Raw genomic sequence first — 22,298 nt, forward strand, 5'->3', positions numbered from 1 at the left:
AGGTTCTTTGTTTGTTTTAAATATTTATTTAATTGAGAGAGAGAGAGAAAGAGAGAGCAAGAGAGCAGTGCAGGCACACACGTGAGGGGGGGTAGGAGTAGGGTAAGGGATGGGGAGGGGCGAGGGGAGGGGGAGAGGCAGAGGGAGAGAGAGTCTTAAGCAGTCTTCTGGTGAGCACAGAGCCTGACGGACCTGGGCTGGTCTCCCAACCCTGAGATCTTGACCTGACTCTGAGATCCCGACCTGAGTCCAGACAGAGAATCAGAAGCTCAACGGACTGCACCACTCAGGCGCCCTGAAGGAGCTCTAGGTTTGAAAAAATAATATCCTATTTTGACTGAAAACAGAAAAAAAATGGAAATGGGGGAAAGGGAAAGAGAGGGAAAAGAGAAAGAGAAAGAGAGGAAGGGAGATGGGAAGGAGGCCATTGCCCTGTACAGTACATGCAAAATAGAAATGGGTTTGGTACCTATCTGATAATATATTTACTTGTAAAATGTAAATATAAGGCAGTATTGGAAAAAAAATGTTAATTTTTGGAAGAAATCAGTGGCCATTCAACTATTTTTCTTTGTGTTTTACATAATCTTTTAAGGACTTCTAAGGGCAGAAAATGTTAATATTTAAATTTGGAGGTTTTTTAATAAAAATTTTCTTAGACGTGGAGGTGGGAGTGAAGGTGGAGGGGTGGATCAGATTTCTTGTTCTACTGCTCTGTACATCAGTCAGGGTATTTAAAACCATTATCATATGGGCAACATTCACAAAGTTGGTACAAATGTGTAATTGTGTTTAACTTAACAGATAATTGCTTTTAATACGATTCTATAATGTGATAGTTTCACAGTAAATTATGCATTTTGTATGTCAGAAAAACTGAAACTAAAGGTTAGAAATACTAGAATATACTAGAAAAGGTCATTTCATCTGCCCATTTTAATAATAAAATGCGTAAAGTTTTTGCGGTTAAAGAGCAAAGTGGTAAGCATAATGATAATATATAATTGCAAACACATGTCTTAGACTATCTGAATGAAAAAATAATGCTTAATTGCTAATGAATATCCAAAATTAAATTTATTAAGTACAGCTATTGAAGTGGTTCAGGACATCACCCTCTCCCTGCCCCGGTGAACCCCAGAGGGTACCCCTTTGGCATGCAGATTATTTTGAGCTGAATGTGCCATGAGACCTGCAAGCCTAAGAGAACTTTTGCCCCTCCCTCAACTACATAGAAGAATCTAAATTGAGAGTCTTTGCCCTTGATTTGGCAGAGATACATTTTATCTGAGTGACCCATCAGTATGGCAGGGCAAACATCTGATTACCGAACATCTGCTCTTATCGCTCTGTGAAATACATTCCTTTCCTCTCAAGTCTCTGACCACTACCCCCTTCTCTTTAGTTCAGAATAACATATATATCTCATTTCGCCTGACTTTGAAATTTCCATGGTCATGTAGATTCCCTGTATGTATGCCTATTACATTTGATTTTCTCCTGTTAATCTGTTTCATGTCAATATGATTCTTAGGCCAGCTAGAAGGATCTTGGAGGGGACAGGAATTTGTGGTTCCCAACACGGTCTTGTGCTCACTTTGGCAGCACTTACACCAACACCCTTAATCTCTCCCTTCTTCCCTAGAATTTTGTTATGCAACATTTTAGGAAAATATTCCACAATTCAGTTTCTTAATTGTGACTGCCCTAATCAATGATTTATATAGAAAAGCCAGGCTCTCTATACTACAGAGAGTTCTGTTAGTATTAAAATGTGGCTAGAAAACAGTTTTTTGAGTTTATGTAATCATATGATGATAGACATTCTCTCCTCCACCAAGGAGAAAAGAGCAGGGCTTTCCTCCAAGGGCTTTGGACTTTATACTACTAACATATTCTATTGGGAGTTCATCAAAAGGACTTTATTTATACCTTTTTAGACATGGTATGCATGGACAGATATGTAGAGTAAGTAAATTATATTTGTATACATGTGCACACATGCAGGCATATAGCCACAGCATAGCTTAAAATTTGCTTACTAAAGTAGAAATTTAAAATAATTTTGGTAATGAAATTATACATGTTGTCATAACCTCCAAATTTCCTTGTGGCTCGTAATTGCCAGCTGGGTGATACTAGCTGTGAAAATTGAATAATCTTTCTTGAGACTCAAACAAAATCCCACAGTACACAAATGTGTTGGAAATCATTATTTTCTTCTATAATTCTGTATGCTAATCATCGAACCAAAGGAGCCAAAGAATGTGTCATTAATAAGTTTATTTTAGAAGATGATTTCAGTATTAGGACCAGAAAAGAAATGAATAGCCAGAAACCTTAGTATGCATGTCCTTGGACTGTGTTGATGTTGAGCACAGTGCACAGTGATTAATTCTTTCATTTGAGAGAAAACGTTTGCAAAACAGGGGTCTCGGGCAAATAGTTTCAAAATCAGTTATTTTAAATGCTCCTTTGCTTAGATTTTTAAGTCTCATGATGTCACTTTGACCTTTATTTCTCTTCAATTACTCTTTCAGTCTAAAAAATATAAAGCTCTTTGCATTCCTCAATGGTGATTACAAACACAGAGTTTATAATCTTTGACGTTGAGAATTCTTAGCATAAAATGTTTCAACTGTAATTGCTATCAATCGCATTCACTTACTAAGCTGCTGAGTCATTGAGGTGATACTCAGATGCCCTTTCAAAGCAGGCCTGAACTCCGGGGTCCCTCCAGAGTCGCTTTATTACCTCAGCCAGTTCAGGTGTCATGCCGCCATCTTGCAGAGTGTTGGCCATCGCACAGAGTTGTTGCTGGTCTTCCTAGAGCAATGTTTTTGTGACAGTGATAAAAATGTATTATTATTTGGAATCACATACCTTTTTTTTTAATAGAGCATTTCAGTTTTATTATTTTTATCTTATTCTTTTAGGTAATAATTTTGTTGACCATTTGTTGAATGTATCTTAAGGTCAGTTTCCTTCTAATGGCTGGGTGAAAGAGTTGTCCATTGCAGAAACTATGTAACATTATATGGTGAAATGAGGATATTTTGGTATATATCATTAACTTCTGAATATGATGTCAAAGGGATTAATAATACTTCAAATCCATTGAGATCTCAATCAAAATGCAAGGAGAAAATGCAGTGTCTTTTACAAATGAATCCAAAAGTAGGAGGTTAAGTTGTCAAACCAAGAAAGACAATGAGCATCAGAAAAAGAGTCCAGCTCAAACTATTTTGTGCAGTGTCAGGTGGCTCCCAGTGAAGAACGGCCAATGAGAACTTGCCGCTTTTCTGATACAATTCAATTTATTATTTTAAAGAAGTAATAATGGTTATTTCACCATCTTACTAAAAATCTGTTCTTTGCATTAAAAATGGAAAGGTGGTCTCATTGTCAAAGAGAGGCTCTGTTAAGACTACAGATCTTATTACATCTGTCTTCACATTCAGATTTTATTGCTAACCCAAATTGATCAATGACTATTAAGCCAAAAATTATAAATGGCTCAAATCTAAGGATTGACAGCACAGTACATTTTTAAGTCCTTCTTCCCGACAAATTGGTTGTGAGAGAGGGCTGCAAATCCAGCAAAGAATGACCCTGCCAGCTTAGCTGGGATTATCCCATTTGCCCCCTCTCACTGTTAGGGTGCCATTTAGGATAAAGGATGCAATGAAACAGCTGCTTGAACTAGGTTGTCCCTGTTAGCATACCTTTACAGACCAGCTAATTTCTAATATACACTTTATATTAAAATTTTTTTTCCAATTTCAGTTTATACTTTATTTGAATAGATACTATGAAAACATTTCATCTTGAACATGTGTCGAAGTAGTCTTCTACCACCACTTCAGTCCTAGTACTTCCCCGAAAGGACCAGTCATCCTATCAGCTTGGTTTTTGTCTTTTAGCACCTTTTATTTTTTAGCTTACTACTTGCATAGGTAAAGTCAATGGTGAGGGTTTTCAAACTAGGCTGTGGCTTACAAGCATGTGGGGCACTTTTTAAAAAAATACTGACACCAGGACCTCAACCGAAACAAAATGAGGCAGAACCTCTGGGGTTCAGATTCTGCAAAGGTATTTTTGAAAATCTTCCGGTGACTCAAATGTGAAGCCTGAGCTGAGAATCCTGGCAATACAGAGTTTCTTTAACCATAAGTAATATCTTACTGGACATACTGTATGTTAATTCATAAAGTTCTTCTATAGTTATTAAAGGATTGACATGGTAATTTAAAGAATCAAAATTCATGTATTTTAAGAAATTGGGCTCCCCAATCACATTTGAATTTTTAAAGTATATAATACCCAAATTAACCAGTATTACAAAAAGTTGTCTTCTATATAAACAGCCAAATGATAGAAAACTGACTCCTACTGATAATCTTACTCATGTTTTAAAAGCTCCAGTAATTTCCCATCACACTCAAAACCCAAAATCCCATGCCATGGCTCACAAGGTTCTACATGTTTTAACCCATGTATTCCTTTTCAGCTTTCTTTCTCAGTCTCTGTCTCTCAGTCTCTCCCTCTCCATCTTTCCCCCCCCCCCCCAATTTGTCTCTCTTTCCTCAAGGTGCATTAGACTTCTTGCTGTTCCTTCAAGTCACAAAACCCCCATTTGAGAACATTCAAATGGCTGTTCCTCCATGTCTTCCCTGTGGCCCATTTCCAACATCATTAGGTTTCTCCCAAAATATCACTCACTCAAGAATTCCTTCCAGGGCCACCCTTACTTCCATTTTTTCCTTACTCTCTAGCCCCCTGCCTTCCTTGATTTTTCTTCATGACACTTACTACAACCTATGTAGTGCATATGTCTTTTTTTTGTATCTTTTAAATTCGATTATAAGCACATGAAGGCAGTGATTTTTTTTTCTGTTTATTTCTACATCCTTAAGACTGAGAGCAGAACCTAACACATTGTATGTCTCAGAAATATTGTAGAACAAATGAGTCAACAAAGTGAACACACTGATTAGATTAGACCTCAGTTTCTAAAGAAACTTAAAAGGTTCTCCAGTAACTTCTCACATTTTTCAAATAGCTCCAAAGAAATTTGGATGGCACTGTGAAGAGATTTTAGTTCCTTGTGATATATTTAGGAAAGCTTGGGAATTATGGTGGCTCTGAATAGTTCATGCTCTCAAGGTTGTGTAGATCTGGAACAGTGTTGTATAGAAAGCAAAATACATGTTCTCTACAAGTTACCCAGGCTTTCCTCATCAATATTAGGTGGTGGTGATCCTAGAACCCTGTGGAACTCATTTTAAACCTTTAAGTCATATTTCCAAAAATTGCAGAAACAATACATCAAGGAAGGAAAAGGATATCACAACCTTGTAATCTTGGGAAATATCAGGTTAAGAAATGCGCGGTTTTGTTACTACAGGACTTTCTCAGGGCCTTTGAGCCCTGCAATTTGCCAATTTCCAAGAAGTTGTTATAATATATGCTTTCAAACTTACTTGATCACAGACCTTTTATCCTAGAACATCTTGTGAAATCAGTGTTCATTGGTTCATATTATAGGGTTCACTTTGTAGAACACTGTCTCAAGGATGGTCACAACAACACTCAAATCATGTGATAAAGTGTTAAAACTTTCAACATTTTTTAAAGTTGGTAGTGGATGTTTTAGATGCTCTAAGATAGAATAATATCCAGAGAGGATAAGTCGAAATTTACTAAATGCCTATATTATGTCCGCCTCTAGTTTCTTTAACTTTCCCCTTTACAAGTTGTGTATTTATGAAAGTAGTCTGTCAAGTATTAAACCAAAACAAGAACATGTTCTGTTAGCTTCATTCTTCTTTCAGCTATAAGTTTGCTTTCTCTCCTACTCCTCAGCTATAGTTGCTAAAAATGTCTTTATACTCTGTTCCCATGTTTTCTTCTCATTTCTCAACATACTTTATTGGATTCTGCATCCACAACTCTTCTAAAACCCATCTCATGATACCCCAGTGATCTCTGTATTATTAAATCCAGTAGACTTTAAATATACTTCTTTCCTGACCTCTTACGACTTTTCATCTTAGATAACTTCCCTCTGGAACCCTTGCATTGAATTCTGTGATTCGATAAAAACTTGGTTTCCCTCTTACTTTCCCATCATCTCCTCCAAACTTCCCTGTTCCTCCCAAATGACCAGAAAATGTTACTTTCTTTTGTGAAGCTTTTATTTATTTATTTGAGAGTGAGCAAGAGAGAAAAGGAGCAGGGGAAGGGGAGAGGGAGAGGCAGGTTCCCCACTGAGCAGAGAGCCTGAAGGGGACTTGATGCCCGTGACTGAGCCACCCAGGTGTCCCGAAAATGTTACTTTTTCAGCACAGGTGCCTAACTTGCCACTCTCCTTCATAGCTGTATCTTCTCTTTGTAAATATTTGACCTCCTTGTTCCTATCCATATCCTAATACACATTATACACCATAGTGTAATGCCAATACTACTGAGATTTCGATCTCTTATCAAATTATCTCGTTTGGACTTGAAATGTACATTTTCAACCACTTATACATGTGGACATGTTACAGAGCTTACAGACGCATTTCTTAAATGTACTAGTTGTGCCCCCCCCCCCCAGTGACAGACTTTCTTTTTCAGTAATTCTTTTCATAAATGAGAATTTGGCTCTCCATCCAGCAGTGCTGCACTTTTGAAATAGCTGATGCTTTGTAATTACTTGTTCAGTGACAGATTTCCTTCTCTTGAGGGAAGATACTTCTCCTGTTTCATTCATTGCTGATTCCTCCGTACATCCCATGTCAAGTGTCTGCCATATAAATCATAGTTTAATGAAATACAGTTTTTTCAGGGGCACCTGGGTGGCTCAGTGGGTTAAGCATCTGCCTTCAGGTCAGGTCATGATCCTGGAGTCCCAGGATCCAGCGCTGTGTTAAGCTTCTGGTCAGTGGGGAGTCTGCTTCTCCCTCTGCCCCTTACCTCCCTGGTATTCTCCCTCTCTTTATCTCTCTCATTCTGTCTCTCTCTCAAATTAATCAAATCTTAAAAAAATATATAATTTTTTCAAATGATGTTTGATGTGTAGACTTTAATATATAAATTTTAATGAGCTTACACTTAGAGTGATTACTGGAAAATAAATACTCAGTATTTACTAGGATCTTAAAGTATTTTGTTTTTAAGTGGATTTCCTATATTTCTGTTTGCTTCTGTAATAGTCCTTGAACCTCAGTGAAAAAAGCGCGAACATTTTGTGGATAAAGAGACCCAAATGTAGAGAGATTAAGTAATTTGTCCAAATTTACAGAACCAGTAACCAATAAAGCTTATGGACATTCTCCTTTAGGACTGTAATATAAAAATACATAAATTGTATAAATAGCTAAATTGAAAGCTATAGAATAGAACTCTGAAAGCCACACACTACCCATAGATGTTTAGCAGGGTTATAGTTCAAGCCAGGGTTATTAATCTTAAAATCAAATACTAAAGAAGGTCACTGAAACTACTATAGTTTACAACAACTGGAATCAAAATTGGGGAGTATGTAGTACCTGACAGCTGATGTTTGACCCTTGAGGGTATAGGTCCTTCTGAGAAGTTGTATCAGTCTTTCAGTGCTGCATAAATTGCTCTGTTTTTCCCATTTAACGTACAGTTTAATAAATTGCATTTACTTAAAGTTTCATTCAGCATAGTGGCAGCAATCTACAGAGTCTGTATTATTATCACTCTGCCTGCGTGCCAGATCATTAAGATGCTAACCAGTGGAGGATTAGCGAACATTTTGGATTGTTAAAAGTATTTTTACAAACATCCTTGCATCAGGAGAAGCACTCTAATGGAAGCCAGAAGAGGTGGGTTTTGCCCAAAACACTCGCTGTGCAACGCAGGCTACCTTGCTAATAGTCTTTGGCCTTTATTTTTCACATCTTTAAATATGGGGCTTATACCAGGTTGCTTCTGAAGGGCCAATTTAAAGTCTCAGATCCTTAGGAACAGCCAAAGTCAGAGGGATAACCAAACTATGCTTAAATAAAAAAGGAGATCACCAAGTCTAGGAATGGTAAAGAATACAAGGATATTGGAGTTGGGTTCTGGCAAATTCCCCTCTTACCTGTGAGAAGGGAACTGTAACCTAAAGAAGGCGGTGACTTACTGGAGCCAGGTTTGGGCAAAACTAAAAATGGAAGAGAAACCTAACCCAATTCCTGACTGTGCTTTACAAAGCATCTGCCCTAAAGACATACTTAGAATTGCTGTGCTCTTTGTTGGAAAATGGCAGAACAAGATGAGGGTTCACCATTAAAAATTTATTTTAATTAACAGCATAGAAAAGGTATTTTTCTTTTCATCCTAATGGCATCCAATGGTAATTTACATAGTCAAACCCTAAACTTCTGGAAGGGTAGGTAGAGTAAAGTACAAAGGTCATATTCTTCTCTATAATTAACATCTTCTTCCTCTCTTTCTTATGTTAGCGGACAGGGTATCTAAGTTTACACTGGGAGCAGCTCAGTGGATACCATCTGGAAGCAACCAGCTGCTCCAGGACAGAACAAATGGAAATGAGTGTTTTCCTGTTGATCAGGCACTCTTATTCCTCTTTTGCATGTGGTTAACTATTGTTCTTTGGAGAATGCTCTGTGTTTCATTTGTCAACTAAAATAGTTCTGTATATTTGCACATAAACGGTTTGAAACGAAGTGGGTTTTTAATGTATTTTAACATAAAATTATTATTAGAAAATAAAATAGAATGAAATGAAACTGCTTAGAAGCTACCTTATAAACATGACTCTGACTGCTTGAGTGTATTTATTATACAGACATCTTAATCACACAATTTTGAATTCTTTTTAAAAAAATTAGCACTCTAAAATAGTCATTTCCCTGCCCAGCATTGTCTTTATAGTTATTGTTGAACAGTAATAATTATGTTATTACTATTACTATAATGTTATAATGTTCACTCCATGAAATGACTCACAATTAAACTAAGAAAATAAAAATGGAGTTACTGCAGTTTGATTTTATAGAATAAACTCTTTTGTATTTAGTAAATATCATTATTTTTCTTTAATACAGTATATTATTTGATATTATTTGATATTAGGTTTGATTCCTAGGAAAATAGTTAATGCCAAATAAGATTATGGCACACAGAAAGTTTCATTTAAAGAAAAAATCTTACACCAAACAGAATTAAAGTTTCCAAAATTCATATTTTATGTTCTTAAATTTTTGGTATAGATTAGTACTACAAATTTAGGTCTACTGTTTTATGGCTCAAACTCCATTGTAGGACTACAACTGTCATTATTTGTATACTTACTGCACTTGTGGGATTTACATAATCAATCCCAAGGGTAGTCATGGCTTTCACAATAGCTAGGATGGATTGCAGTGTATTACTGTAAATTACTGCTTTGAACTCCATGCATTCTTCCTCACTGTAACCATTCTTATGGATGATCCTGTAATTTAAACATGAAAAGCTTTTGTGAATTGAGCAATTGGTTTTTTAATAATATTAGAACACATCAACAGTAATTTGCTTGAATAAAATTACAGTATATATTTGCTACAAAAAATATTACCCATATGTATATGTTAAATCTGAACAATTTTATGGCATTGGATTTATTATCCTTGAGATTTAATACAATATTTTCTTTCTGGGCTCCTTCTGCTAAATATAAAGAGGACTTAAAAATTGCCCTAGTAAACCAATATTTAAAATGAGTAAATTATGAGGAATTTTACTTAGAAAGCTTATTTATTTCAGAAGAAAATTTTCCAGATTCGTAGGACAAAGAAATATACAGAGTTCTGAAACTAGTCTTTGTAACATGATGTTGATGTCTAGAGGAAGCAAAGTAATTTACTAGAACATTCATTTCTTTTCCTATCACTTAAGACACCCTGGAAAATAGAAGTGCCTGCTTTCTATTTATAGCATTAACAAAGGCATCTCTCTCTCTCTTTTTTTTAATGTAGGTAGTTACCTGCTGTTAAATCCCTTGTTGCTTTTCCATCTGTGTACGTGCCACTAGTTCTCAAAGTTGAAAGGCTTATGTTACTTGGTTGAACTCTCTTCCTTCCACTCACTCAATCAGAACTCAGCGTTTTATAGTTTTAGAATAATAGATTAAAATAGATTTACCTTCAAAAGCTAAAATCTCTGCATATTCTAGTTATTTTATTGTGTCTTTATTGTATAATATGTTCTTGCTCCTTTTTGTTGCTGTTTTTGAAGTGCTATCTGTAGGCATCATTTTGGAAGTCATACTCCGAAGTATTTGTGTTTTACAACTATTCACAGAGAGGCTTTAGCATAGGGAAAAGAATACAAATGCCCCCCAAGATATTAAAACTTTTAAATACAAGAATTTTTACAGCCAAAGGAGAGGTAGCCCTTATATCCATTATTGACTGTTTTTGATATTTGCTTGCCAGTAATTGCTGTATTTCTATTTTAAGCATGGCCATGTTTATCTTGTTGGATTAAACAAATAACTTTAATGAGTAAATAAAGCAGACAACTAAAGTTTGTAGAAAAATGCAGTTAAAGTATCTTTGTGGACGGGGCGCCTGGGTGGCTCAGTGGGTTAAGCCGCTGCCTTCGGCTCAGGTCATGATCTTAGGGTCCTGGGATGGAGCCCCGCATCGGGCTCTCTGCTCAGCAGGGAGGCTGCTTCCTCCTCTCTCTCTCTCTCTCTGCCTACTTGTGATCTCTCTCTGTCAAATAAATAAATAAAATCTTTAAAAAAAAAATCTTTGTGGATAGATCAAGAATAAGTTCATTAAAGAAATCTCAGTTCTTTTTCAAAAACTGAAATTGGGAAGTTATTTTAGTTACTAAATTAAAACGGCAGTTAACAGTAAACTTGGGGCATTTAGGATTTCTTTCTGGAACAAGTTCTGATTCCTATCCTTTCATCATAGGATAATGAAACATCACAAGGCAAAATGACAAAAGCATACTTTAAAAAAATCCAGCTGTAGTAGGACTTTAAGCAACCTTGTTTTTCTGGGGACTGCATAAATACATTTCGGTGAGATAGAGCTTTGTACTTGCAGTTGATTCCTAAATCTGTGCCAATTAATGAGCTTTTAATGAGCATTTTCTGCAACATGGGGTATTATGTGCTGAAAAGAATGAATGAGTTTTACTTTCTCTCTTCCCCAAAAACCTATAGGCTAGAGCTCTATTGTCCAATATAGTAGCTACCAGCTGTTAATTAAAATTAAATTCCTCATTCACACCAGCCACATTTCAAATGCTTAATGGCCTCATATGACTCGGAGCTGCCATATTGGAGAGCACAGAAAGAGAATCTCCCTGTCACCATAGAATGTTCTATTGGACAGTAGTAGATTTTGGAAGGGTAGAGCATAAAATCCATTTCTGTGCAGTGTGATAGTATTTAGCAACAATGTCTGCATGTGGTCCAATAAACTAGAAAAGAAAAAGTGATAAACTTTATTGGGAGTAGGTATAAGGGATCACGAGAGACTGCCTGGGAGCAATGATGATCAGTTGAGTTTTCAAGGAGAAGTCATTATTTCCAGGTAGTGAAAAGGAAGAACATTCTAGGTAGAACGATCAGTTATGACCAAATAGATGGTTACAGTGATTAAGCTTTCAGTGTATGCCAAGAACTGTGTTAAGTGCTTATATATCTTCTCATTTCTTGCAGTAAGTCCTTTAAAGAAGGTAAAATTATTACCTACATTTTACCGGGAAGAAATGGAGGCACAGATAAATGAAGGAACGACCCCTAACTTATTCAGTATGTGGTACATATTCAGTATGTGGTACGCACTCTGATTTGGGAGCCTGTGATTTTAGCCACTAAGCTATCCTGTCTTCTGTAGTCAGCAGAAATATGTGAGTTCAGGATTTCTGGGTGTAGAAAGCAGGAAGGGGGAAGTCAGGGGACCTGAGAATGAAGAGAGATAAGAGCTGGATTCTAAAGTGCCTTGTGCTTCCTTCAAGGAGTCTGTTCTTGACAGTTCATGAAAAGTACAGTTCAGGAAAGATAAGTTTTCTTTTTAAAGAAATCCGTTGGTGTTGGTGTGGATACTGCAGTGGAAGAAAGAAGAGGGAGGGAAAGAGTGTTTTGCAGGATATTGTATTAATCCAGTTCAGAAATTCGAGGTTTTTTGTTTTTTTTTTAAAGATTTTATTTATTTATTTGACACAGAGAGATCACAAGTAGGCAGAGGCAGGCAGAGAGAGCTGATACGGGACTCGATCCCAGGACCCTGAGATCATGACCTGAGCCGAAGGCAGCGGCTTAACCCACTGAGCCACCCAGGCACCCCAGAAATTCGAGGTTTTTAAGCTAAGGCAGCGACAATAGGGATAAGGGACACTCTCGAAGACGAAAGTTGTTTAGATGTGACAAAACTGAGAAAGTGAATGTCAGCATATCTATACCCGGATTAATTGCTTTAGAGGCTGCAGCTGCTGTAATTCATTGTAGGGGCATGGGGGCCCGCTGGGGAGATAATTTAGCATTGTTTATTCTGATTTGGACCTATCCATAGAATATGGAGGTAGATGTACCTGCTTCCCTAATTTAGACAGAGTGAATGTGAAAGAAATAATCTGGGAAGTCTGCTTGAAGATGAGAGGGAAAATCATTGTACCTTAGCAGTTTTCATTTGAACCTATAGAGTAAGCGAAGAAGGGGGCCAAGTGCATTAGAGACACCAGCAGTTAGGTGGAATCTGAGAATCAAACAGGCAATTAGGACACAAACTAGGAGTTATTCCAAAAGTCAGGGTGATGTTTTAGAAGAGAAAAGTCCAGTGGAATCTAATGGAATTAAAATAGGAACTCATGAGCATTTCAGACAAAATGGCAATTGGAGATAATATTAATGCTATTAAGGGCAATTGATGTGGCAAGCCAAAGGCAGCAGTGATGAGAATGGTTTAAAGGTAAATGGAAGGTGGAAGGAAGAGTGAAGAGAGTTAAGGCAGACTAGTCTTCACAGAGTCAACTGAAGAAAGGAAGGAAGGAGGTAACGAGGAGACTCCCTTAATAACAGAAGCAGTGCTTGCTCCTTGCAGAAAATGGGAAAAGCCCAGCAGTATTCAAAATGAAGGTGCAATGTAACTTTAAATCCCAATATTGAGAAATAACTATCATTGAATATTGGCCTATATTATTCCTTTAAAAAAAAAACTGTATTTTGTCATAGTTGGGGTAAAATGTTCATGCAGTTTTGGGTCTTAGTTTTTCAGCTAGTTTAAGTATTTTCTATTACAACTTTCTCATGTACATGAAACTTGTAATGGATGCAAAATATTGCAATTGAAAACTGGTCCTACACTTTTGCAAACTGTTTCCTTGTGTTTTATTTTAAGTTAGGGTACTTTAATCTCTCTCTTATTTCTCTATTTTAAATAAGACTAATTTAAACCTCTTGGTGTATAAACGTTCGTATTTTCATGTTTATGTCATTTTACTTTTGTGCTTTTTCAAATTTAGATTATTTTACTAGAATTCTCAGAGACCTATTTATATCAGAAGTTATTATTTTCCTAGGTTTTTAGTTTGATTGAAAAATTATTTCTACAGATTTGCTATAACAAATAATTTTATTAGTAGTAATGAGAAATATTAAGTTCTTAAAACCTCACCCTTATTGGGTAATATTATTTAAAATTGTTTGCTAATATGGTTTCACTTATTTGTGTAGCATAATAAATAACATGGAGGACATAGGGAGATGGAGAGGAGAAGGGAGTTGAGGGAAATTGGAAGGGGAAGTGAACCATGAGAGACTATGGACTCTGAAAAACAACCTGAGGGTTTTGAAGCTGGGGGTGGGAGGTTGGGGGAGCCAGGTGGTGGGTATTGAGGAGGACACATATTACATGGAGCACTGGGTGTGGTGCAAAAACAATGAATTCTGTTATGCCGAGAAGAAATTTTTAAAAAATTAAAATTAAAAAAAATGTTTGCTAATTTACTAAGATGAAGAATAGCTCATTATTGCTTTATTTATTTGTTTATTTGACAGAAAGAGAGAGAGAGAGAGAGAATACAAGTAGGCAGAGAGGCAGGCAGAGAGAGAGGGAAAAGCGGGCTCCCCACTGAGCAGAGAGCCTGATGTGGGGCTCGATCCCAGGACCCTGAGATCATGACCAGGGCCTAAGGCAGAATCTTAACCACTGAGCCACCCAGGTGCCCCTCATTATATTGCTTTAAATAGATATTTGAATTTTGTCTTGTGTGAACTGTCTGTTCATAATCTTTTCCCATTTATATGAATTGGGCAGCTTATGTTTTTTTAGCAGTCTACATGACTCTTTTTATATTATGACAGTGAGTTAGTTATCATATTTATTATAGTTTTCTTTCCTAGTTCTCTTTTTAAATTTTATTATGGTTTGATATATTTAAAGGGTTTAATTTTTAGATTGTCAAATAACTGTTTATTTTTTGCTTTACTGCATTCAACTTCATAGAGAATGGAGAGGTAAATAGGATAGGAGGAACTCTAGCATGATTAGAACTGAAAGAAAAGAACAGGTGAACACAGTGGGAGTGTGATGGGGGTGTGAGATGATTTGCATGAATGGAGGGAGCAGTCTGAACAATGATCAGGAGAGACCAGTGTCCTGTTCTTTAAAGACAGAAGAAAAGGTAAAAAATTTGGTTGCAAGTACATGTTTCAGGAAATTCCAAAAGTGAGACTTAAATAATTGTTGGTATGGAACTTACATGACCTTATTACCTGAAAGGAAAGAAAAAAAAACTAGTGATTTAGATTCTAAATAGACAATCATATCATTGACTGGGATGGAACCCTCGTGTGACATATTCCAAAGGACAAGATCCTCCAACATGGAATGAAAAATAAGCCAAAAAAAAGGACTATCTTCTTCTCCTAAGGCAAGAGTTGTTCTTCAAAATTCTCCAGCAGTGATGGAGCCCTCACTTAAAAGGCTTTACATCACTTAAAGGGCTTTACATAATCCCTTCCACTTACCAATGTAAATTTTATTCATTTAGACATTATATTCTTGAATTTTAGAGTTTTTGCGTTTGTTGTCTCATTAAGAAATCCACATCTATTTATTTCATTATACAAAGAAAAAAAATAGAGAAAAGAAATACAAAGATAAATTGAAATCCATGTTAGTAGGAACTTTAAATAAGCACTTTAGTCCCAGACAGGCAAAAATGTCAATTTAGGTTTAAAATACCATTTCCTCCTAAATTCAAATGGGTCATTGATGGACGTATTTTGAAATGTTGATGGCTTATACCCACAATACCGAAGTTCTAGATTATGCCCAGATGAATATATTTAAAACATGACTGCTTTGAGTGTGCATCTTGTTGAGAGGCAAAATTTAAAAGAAAAAATGGAAATTACAATATCACACATCAGTTATGCTCCCTGCGAAAGGATAGGAGAGAGGCTCGCCCGGCAAATGAGACAGCTCTGCCAGTAACTACATGTACAGACCATCTGTCAGAGTTTCCCAAAGTATTTCTTTTCAGACTGGTCAAATACACAGACAGCCTTCAAATACCAAACATATAAAGTAGGGTATACCTACTTCATTTGTTTAACGATTGTACTTTTTCCAGATTCTCCCGCACCTGAAATGAAAAGAGAGGAGTGTTATCAATTGCTACACTAAATTCATATAGATACTAAAACCTGGGGTTGTCATATTCTCATGGGTAAATCTTGACCGGATAGCTTTCCTATATAAAGAAGGAAAATAATCTCCGTCAAGTCTTGAAAGGTATTAGCTGCCTACTTTTCAGTACAGCAGAAGAAAATAAAACCCTTCTATATTGATGTTAAATCCAGCTATAGGTCTGGCTTCAAGGTAAAGAGTATCTTCTAAAACAAGAAATGTATATTCTCAGGGAAATAAAATTATTGCATTGAACATAATTTGGAAAGCTCTATCCCCTGGGTTTGCACCCCAAGGAAAGTGGTCCCAACTTTGCAGTCTCTAGAAAATGTCTCCCAGGATGTCTCCTCATATATCATGTTTGATTAAATAGCAGTAAAGAAAGAACACCAGATGATTGTCTTTTATTTCCAGAACTGTTTGAAGCCTATCTTAATTGAAGAATGGACTCTTGTCTTTATTATTGTGTTTATCTTCAAACATAGGTGTATTCTGCTTAAAGGAAAGTTAATAACACAACACTAAGCAAACCTAAAGAGCCTGCAGATAACAATGATGCAGGAGTATCTGAAAATCCATTACACACTCCATGGGAAGGAACAGGGGTGGCAGTGATAACATAGAGAACCAGTCGCATTTACCTGGAACATTTATTTTAGTTGATGATATACAATATACAACTTTATTTTGGTATGTTTGGCAAACATTGTATAAAGAGATGGAAAAGCCACGTGATTTTTTAACAAGATTTTATTTATTAGCGTATGAGCAGAGGGAAGGGGCAGTGGGGGAAGGAGAAGCAAACTTCCTGCTGAGCAGGGAGCCTGATGCAGGGGTAGATCCCAGGAACCCAGAATCATGACCTGAGCCAAAGGCAGCTGCTTAACCAAATGAACTACCTAGGTACCCCAAAATTCACATGATTTTTAAAATATAAAGGGAAACTTTGATGAAAAAATTTGATTATTTCCAGCTATGTCTCAAGGCCTTTCAACTATATTTCTGGAATGTCCTTTGCCATTAATATGAGTGTTGACTTGGGAAATGGAACCCAAGAAGTACTGAAATGAAGTGACCTAAACTAAGTTTGAGGGTTTGGCTCTGTCCCCATGTGTGTTTGTGTGTAGCTGCAATATCTTTGGTAAATTCGTTAGGCCCTTAATTCCCTTACCTATAAGCTAAGAAATTTACCTCACAAGATTATTAGAAGACTGTAATGACACAATAAGCATGAACTTATCTGCCAACTACCATGCAAAATAAAACAGAGCAATGTACTTAAGAAACCAAGAATGAAAGAAAATCTGTGGTGTTTTGTAAAGAGAAGAGTGTCAAAATGCCCTACATTTACCAGATGAATGATGCTGGAGCAACTGCATGTCCATGTGGCAAAACAACACTCACTTATATGACAATAGGCCAAAATTAATTGAAATGATTCATAAACATGTATGTGTTTTTGTATATAATGAAACTCTTTAAAAGTTCTAGAGCAATATGTAGATGAAAAAAATCTTTTCAAACTTGAAGTAGTCAAAATGTCCTTAGATAAGACATTTAAAAAAAACCCAAAATAGCAAAAATTTGAAAATTGATAAATTGGACTTGATCATTGTTAAAAATATTTGCTCTCCAAAAGACAGTATCAAGAAAATGAGATGACAAACCACTGACTAGGAGGAAACATTCACAGCATGTATGTCAGGCGAAGAACAGGTGTCTAGATTTATAAAAATTATTGTCAATTCATAATGAAAAGACCTAAAAATCCAATAAAAATTAGGAAAAAACCTGAACCGACATTTCTCAAAAAAAGATATGTGACGAATAATCTTATGAAAAGATGCCCAACATTGCTAGTAATCAAGGAAGTACAAATGGCACCATAAAGAGATGGCATTACATATCCAGTAAATTGGGGTAAAATTTAAAAGATCCACAATATCAAGTACTGACAAGGATGTGGAGCAACTGGAAGGCTCTTAACACTGCTGATAGAAAACCACATAGTATAGCCACTTTGGAATACGGCCGGCAACTCCTAAGATGTTAACACATAAATCTGTCATATGATCCAGTCATTGCACTCAGACATTTACTCCAAATAAATGAAAATATACATCCTCACAGGGATTTAGACATGAATGTCCATAACAGCTTTGTTTCTTAACCCTAGAGCAGTAATACCCAAATGTCCGTTAACGGGAATGATGAACAAAATGTAGCCCATCTTTAGAATGAAATGCTACAAGCAGTAAAAAGGAACACACTATTGGCTCATGCAACAACATAAATAAACTTAAAATATTTATGCTGAGGGACAGAAGACAAAAAGTTTATTTACCCCATATAGTCCCTAGTATATTTTTTCACTTACATAAAACTCTAGAAAGTAAAACCAAAGCATAGTGAGAATGCAGACTAGTTCTTCCTGCTCATGGGAGAGGAGAAAGGCAAGTTGTAAAGGCATGTGAGGAAAATTTGAGGGTGATGAGAATGTTCGGCATCTTTAATTATGGTAACAGTGATGTCATGGGTGTGTATGTCTATAAAAACTCTACAAGTTGTACCCTTTCCGTATTTGTAATTTATTATATGTAGATTTTATCTCAATAATCTTGTTTAAAAAACAAACACCATCACCAACTTAGAACATTAACATTGTAGGTACTTATCCATTTCACCAATTTTTAAGGTCTAATAGTACCATAATATCACTAAAATATGTGTGCTTTATAAAGTAGGATATTATGTTTTTATGGCTATATTTTAAACAGTAGGGTGAATGCAGGCAGTGGGACTCAAGACTGTTTATATAAGAGTGTTGATTAAAATGATGACTAATGTGAGGATGGCTGCCATATGAAGAGTCTAAAAATGGATATGACTCCTGAGAGAAAATGATGGGAGAATTTAGTTAAAATTACTGCAATATGTAGGGCATATTGTATGAAGTATAAATGGTATATAAAGACATGCTTTTTAGTGCACTTATGTGATAAATATCTATTTATCTTTAGTGCATTTATCTACAGGATAAATATCTATGTATTTATCTCTCTGTGAAGGAGGAGGTAGGGAAGGAGCAACCACTTGAACTTTGAATGTTCTGATTTTATAGATAGGAGGATTTTATAGATAGGAGAAAACCAGAGTCATCATGAGTTGGCAAAGCCTGATAATACAGATTTGTTCATAAAATTAAGATACAATCACCTATAAATCTGGAAAGTATTGGGGGAAATTCAGTATTTTGTAATTGATATGAAATTGTATTTTTTTAGAATGTATCCTTGGGTTACAACTAACCCTTATCCATGCAAATATGATGTTAAAATATGGTATTGACCAAAGACCTGAACTAAAATACCAAAGAGTCAAATATTTTGGTCTTCTTATCCTAATTGCTGTATCTTTAAGAGAAGCAAGGGGCGTGATAGGTTACTGGCAGCTCCAAAAACTGGGTCATGGGACATCTTCGAAGTCTCAACGTGCCTGTTAATTTTGGACAGATTTCAAAGTAGCACAGCTAAGGCAGTTTTAAAATTTCCCAGGAAAAATCAAAATGCAGGAAAACTAATAAACGTATATCCCTTACCAGCATGGCAGTCAATTGCCTTGTTTTACCTCTGTTTTTATGTAAGCAAAAGTAGTATGACTTTTTGTAACCCTCAATCTCAGAATTTTATTTAAATTTATATCAAGATATGTATTAAATTGGAGGATCCTGACTACCCTGTTTCACTTTTTAACTTTCACTATCACCCACTTTATTCTGTTTTCCCTACTCTGCTTTTTCCTATCACTCTCCTTATTCTACAAACTTACAAATTACTCATATGCTGTTTTTAATTTTTCTTATCTGTCTTCCAATGCTGTGAGGTCAACTGCACTAGGGTGGGGGTCTTTGTTTTGTTCCCTGATGGATCTAAAGCACGTAGAAGAGTGCCTAATCGTAGAATTTCAATGGAATAAATGAATTCTGTAAATTCATACTTTGAAAATAAAATTTTGCCCTCTGTCTTGTATATTTTTCACATTGCAACATTTCTGCCTGAGTGGCACTATTTTCTTAAGCTGTAGTGACACCTAAATTTAATTCTACTTCACAGCGAATTTGTATTGTAACAGCCTATCTAACTGAATCTAGTTTTATCTGAAACAGCTGCTCACCTTATATAGTAAGGGTATCAGTGGCAAAGTTATGGGAAATGAAATTTTACTGCCTGGTGGGGATAAATGAGGACCCCTTGGGTAAGCCTCCAGCATACTTTTCCTTATGGCTTTATATTGGTGTGGTTCACACCACACAGTGTAAAATTTGATAAATGCAAAATCAGCGACATGAATTTGCTAATATTTCTTTGTAGACTTTCTAAGATGTAATCAAACATGAACTGACAGATGGGGCAAAACCATCTAATTTACTAGAAACTGCTATGTCCAAGGGTAGAATTTTTGAGGGGCAAATAAAAATCACATTAAAATATCACCTCTTGGGGGCACCTGGGTGGCTTAGTGGGTTAAAACCTCTGCCTTCAGCTCAGGTCATGATCCCAGGGTCCTGGGATCCAGCCCCACATCGGGCTCTCTGCTCAACAGAAAGCCTGCTGCCCCCCCACCCCCCGCCCCGCCTGCCTCTGCCTACTTGCGATCTCTGTCAAATAAATAAGTAAAATCTTAAAAAAAAAATCACCTCTTGGGGGCGCCTGGGTGGTTTAGTAGTTTAAAGCCTCTGCCTTCAGCTCAGGTTATGATCCCAGGATCCTGGGATCGAGCCCCACATCGGGCTCTCTGTTCAGCAGGGAGCCTGCTTCCCTTCCTCTCATTCTACCTGCCTCTCTGCCTACTTGTGATTTCTGTCAAATTAATTAATTAAATAATCTTAAAAAAAAAATCACCTCTTGGGGTGCCTGGGTGGCTCAGTGGGTTAAGCCTCTGCCTTCAGCTCAGGTAATGATCTCAGGGTCCTAGGATCAAGCCCTGCATCCTGCTTTCTGCTCAGCGGGGAGCCTGCTCCCCCACCCCCCACCCTGCCTGCCTCTCTGCCTACTTGTGATCCCTCTCTCTCTGTCACATAAATAAATAAAATCTTTTTAAAAAATTAAAAAGTACCACCTCACCTATCTTCAGAAGACAACTGGCTATATTATTTTGCATGGCTGAGCATTGCTTGTTGCAACAGTGGTAAGAGAAAATCAATGAGCTTTGTACACTATCTTGGTTTGCCAGCTTTAGAAAATTTGTTATTTTGCTTCAGGCTGTGCATCACTTTGGAAAAATAAAGTTATCTGGCAAGATTATAAAACTGTTTTTGGTAGTTTTGTTTTATGTTCTCTAATGGTAGATGTAGACATAAGAAATTATAGCATCATCCTCTGTAGGTGATGGATTTGGAGAATATCTCTCCATTTTATATGTATAGTTAGATTTATATTTATAAATAATTTGCTATATAGTCTTTTTGCTATATGGAAAACTACAGGGTCATAGGGATGTGGGCAGAAAGCCAATGGGCCCAATAGGGACTCTCTTGCTTATTCATGCCATGTGTATTTAGTGTTACATTTTGTTCAATCAGAATGGAAATACTGGGAAGAAAAAAAAAAAAACCTTTGGAGAAAATATGAGACTGAGAAAAGGAACTCATTTCTGACTATTATATTTAATTGGTAATCATACAGCACTAAGATCTGGCATGTTTCCAAAATTATTTCTGAGTCTAGAGGGTATCTTATAATAAAATGATCATTGATGACCTTTCTTGGGTAAGCAGAATAATCAGTCATGTTTAAAAAACAGTATGTGGGTTTTTTTTATGAACCTATATATGAAATATGAGTATTTTCTTTGGAAGACTTTACAAAGGATATCTAGACTGTTGCTTGCTCAATGTAGTGACCCTAGTCTTCTATATGAACATCCACTACAGTCAGCTATAGCATTAACAGGAAAATTCCTGAAGAAAAGTCAATCTCTCTAAAATCTCATTTATTATCTGAAACTCTATAAAGTTACCTCTGAAATAAATGATTAAGTCCCATTCTCACAATCGTTCTGGGTCATAGTTCACAATAACCATTCCATTCTTGTACGATGAGATCATGTTACAGAGTCAAATATAGACCTCAAAACAGCATGTTCACATAGGCTGAGGGTGTCCCGAAATAATCTCTGCCTTCCAAACTGGTAATTACTAAAATTATTTTCTGGGTCAAGGGGTACTAAGGGAATTTTATTACTTGGAAGTGGATGATATTTCAAATAATTAAATATTTAGGTTTATGCCTCATGCTTTAATACTCATAAATTATTCCTAAGAATTAGAGATTTTATTCCATATTTTTATTGAAAATATTAAAAATAATGTTAAAGCTACATGGTACCTATCCTTGTAACTGACCTTCAGCTGAACATACTCTAGGCTTGATTGTTCATTTGCTAAAAGAGGCAAAATAAGAATAAACACTTCAGCTTGTTATCCTGCATAAGATTTCTTGTAGGTGGTTTTAAAAATCACACAGTTGTGCAGTAGAATAAAACCTCAGAAATCAACCAACTATGCTATCTCTTCATTCTGTGCATGAGAAAAATGGGTCTAGTAGAAATTGTGATTCTCACCCAAAGTCCCAAACCTACCTT

The 22,298-nt window shown here is 36.2% G+C and overlaps 1 protein-coding gene across 1 annotated transcript in view; it reads right to left on the reverse strand.

Annotated features, from left to right (window-relative positions):
- Positions 1-22,298, reverse strand: part of GNAT3 (G protein subunit alpha transducin 3) — a 55,978-nt gene that overhangs the window by 18,165 nt on the left and 15,515 nt on the right. The window contains exons 2-4 of the mRNA XM_004739613.3: positions 15,570-15,612; positions 9,316-9,457; positions 2,669-2,826 (exon numbers count right to left, since the gene is read on the reverse strand). Of these exons, the coding sequence (XP_004739670.1) occupies positions 2,669-2,826; positions 9,316-9,457; positions 15,570-15,612 (343 nt within the window). The remainder of the gene's footprint in view (positions 1-2,668; positions 2,827-9,315; positions 9,458-15,569; positions 15,613-22,298) is intronic.

Source organism: Mustela putorius, unplaced genomic scaffold, assembly GCF_011764305.1.
Source record: "Mustela putorius furo isolate JIRA1106 unplaced genomic scaffold, ASM1176430v1.1 tig00003845_pilon_pilon_pilon, whole genome shotgun sequence".
NCBI classification, from domain to species: domain Eukaryota; kingdom Metazoa; phylum Chordata; class Mammalia; order Carnivora; family Mustelidae; genus Mustela; species Mustela putorius.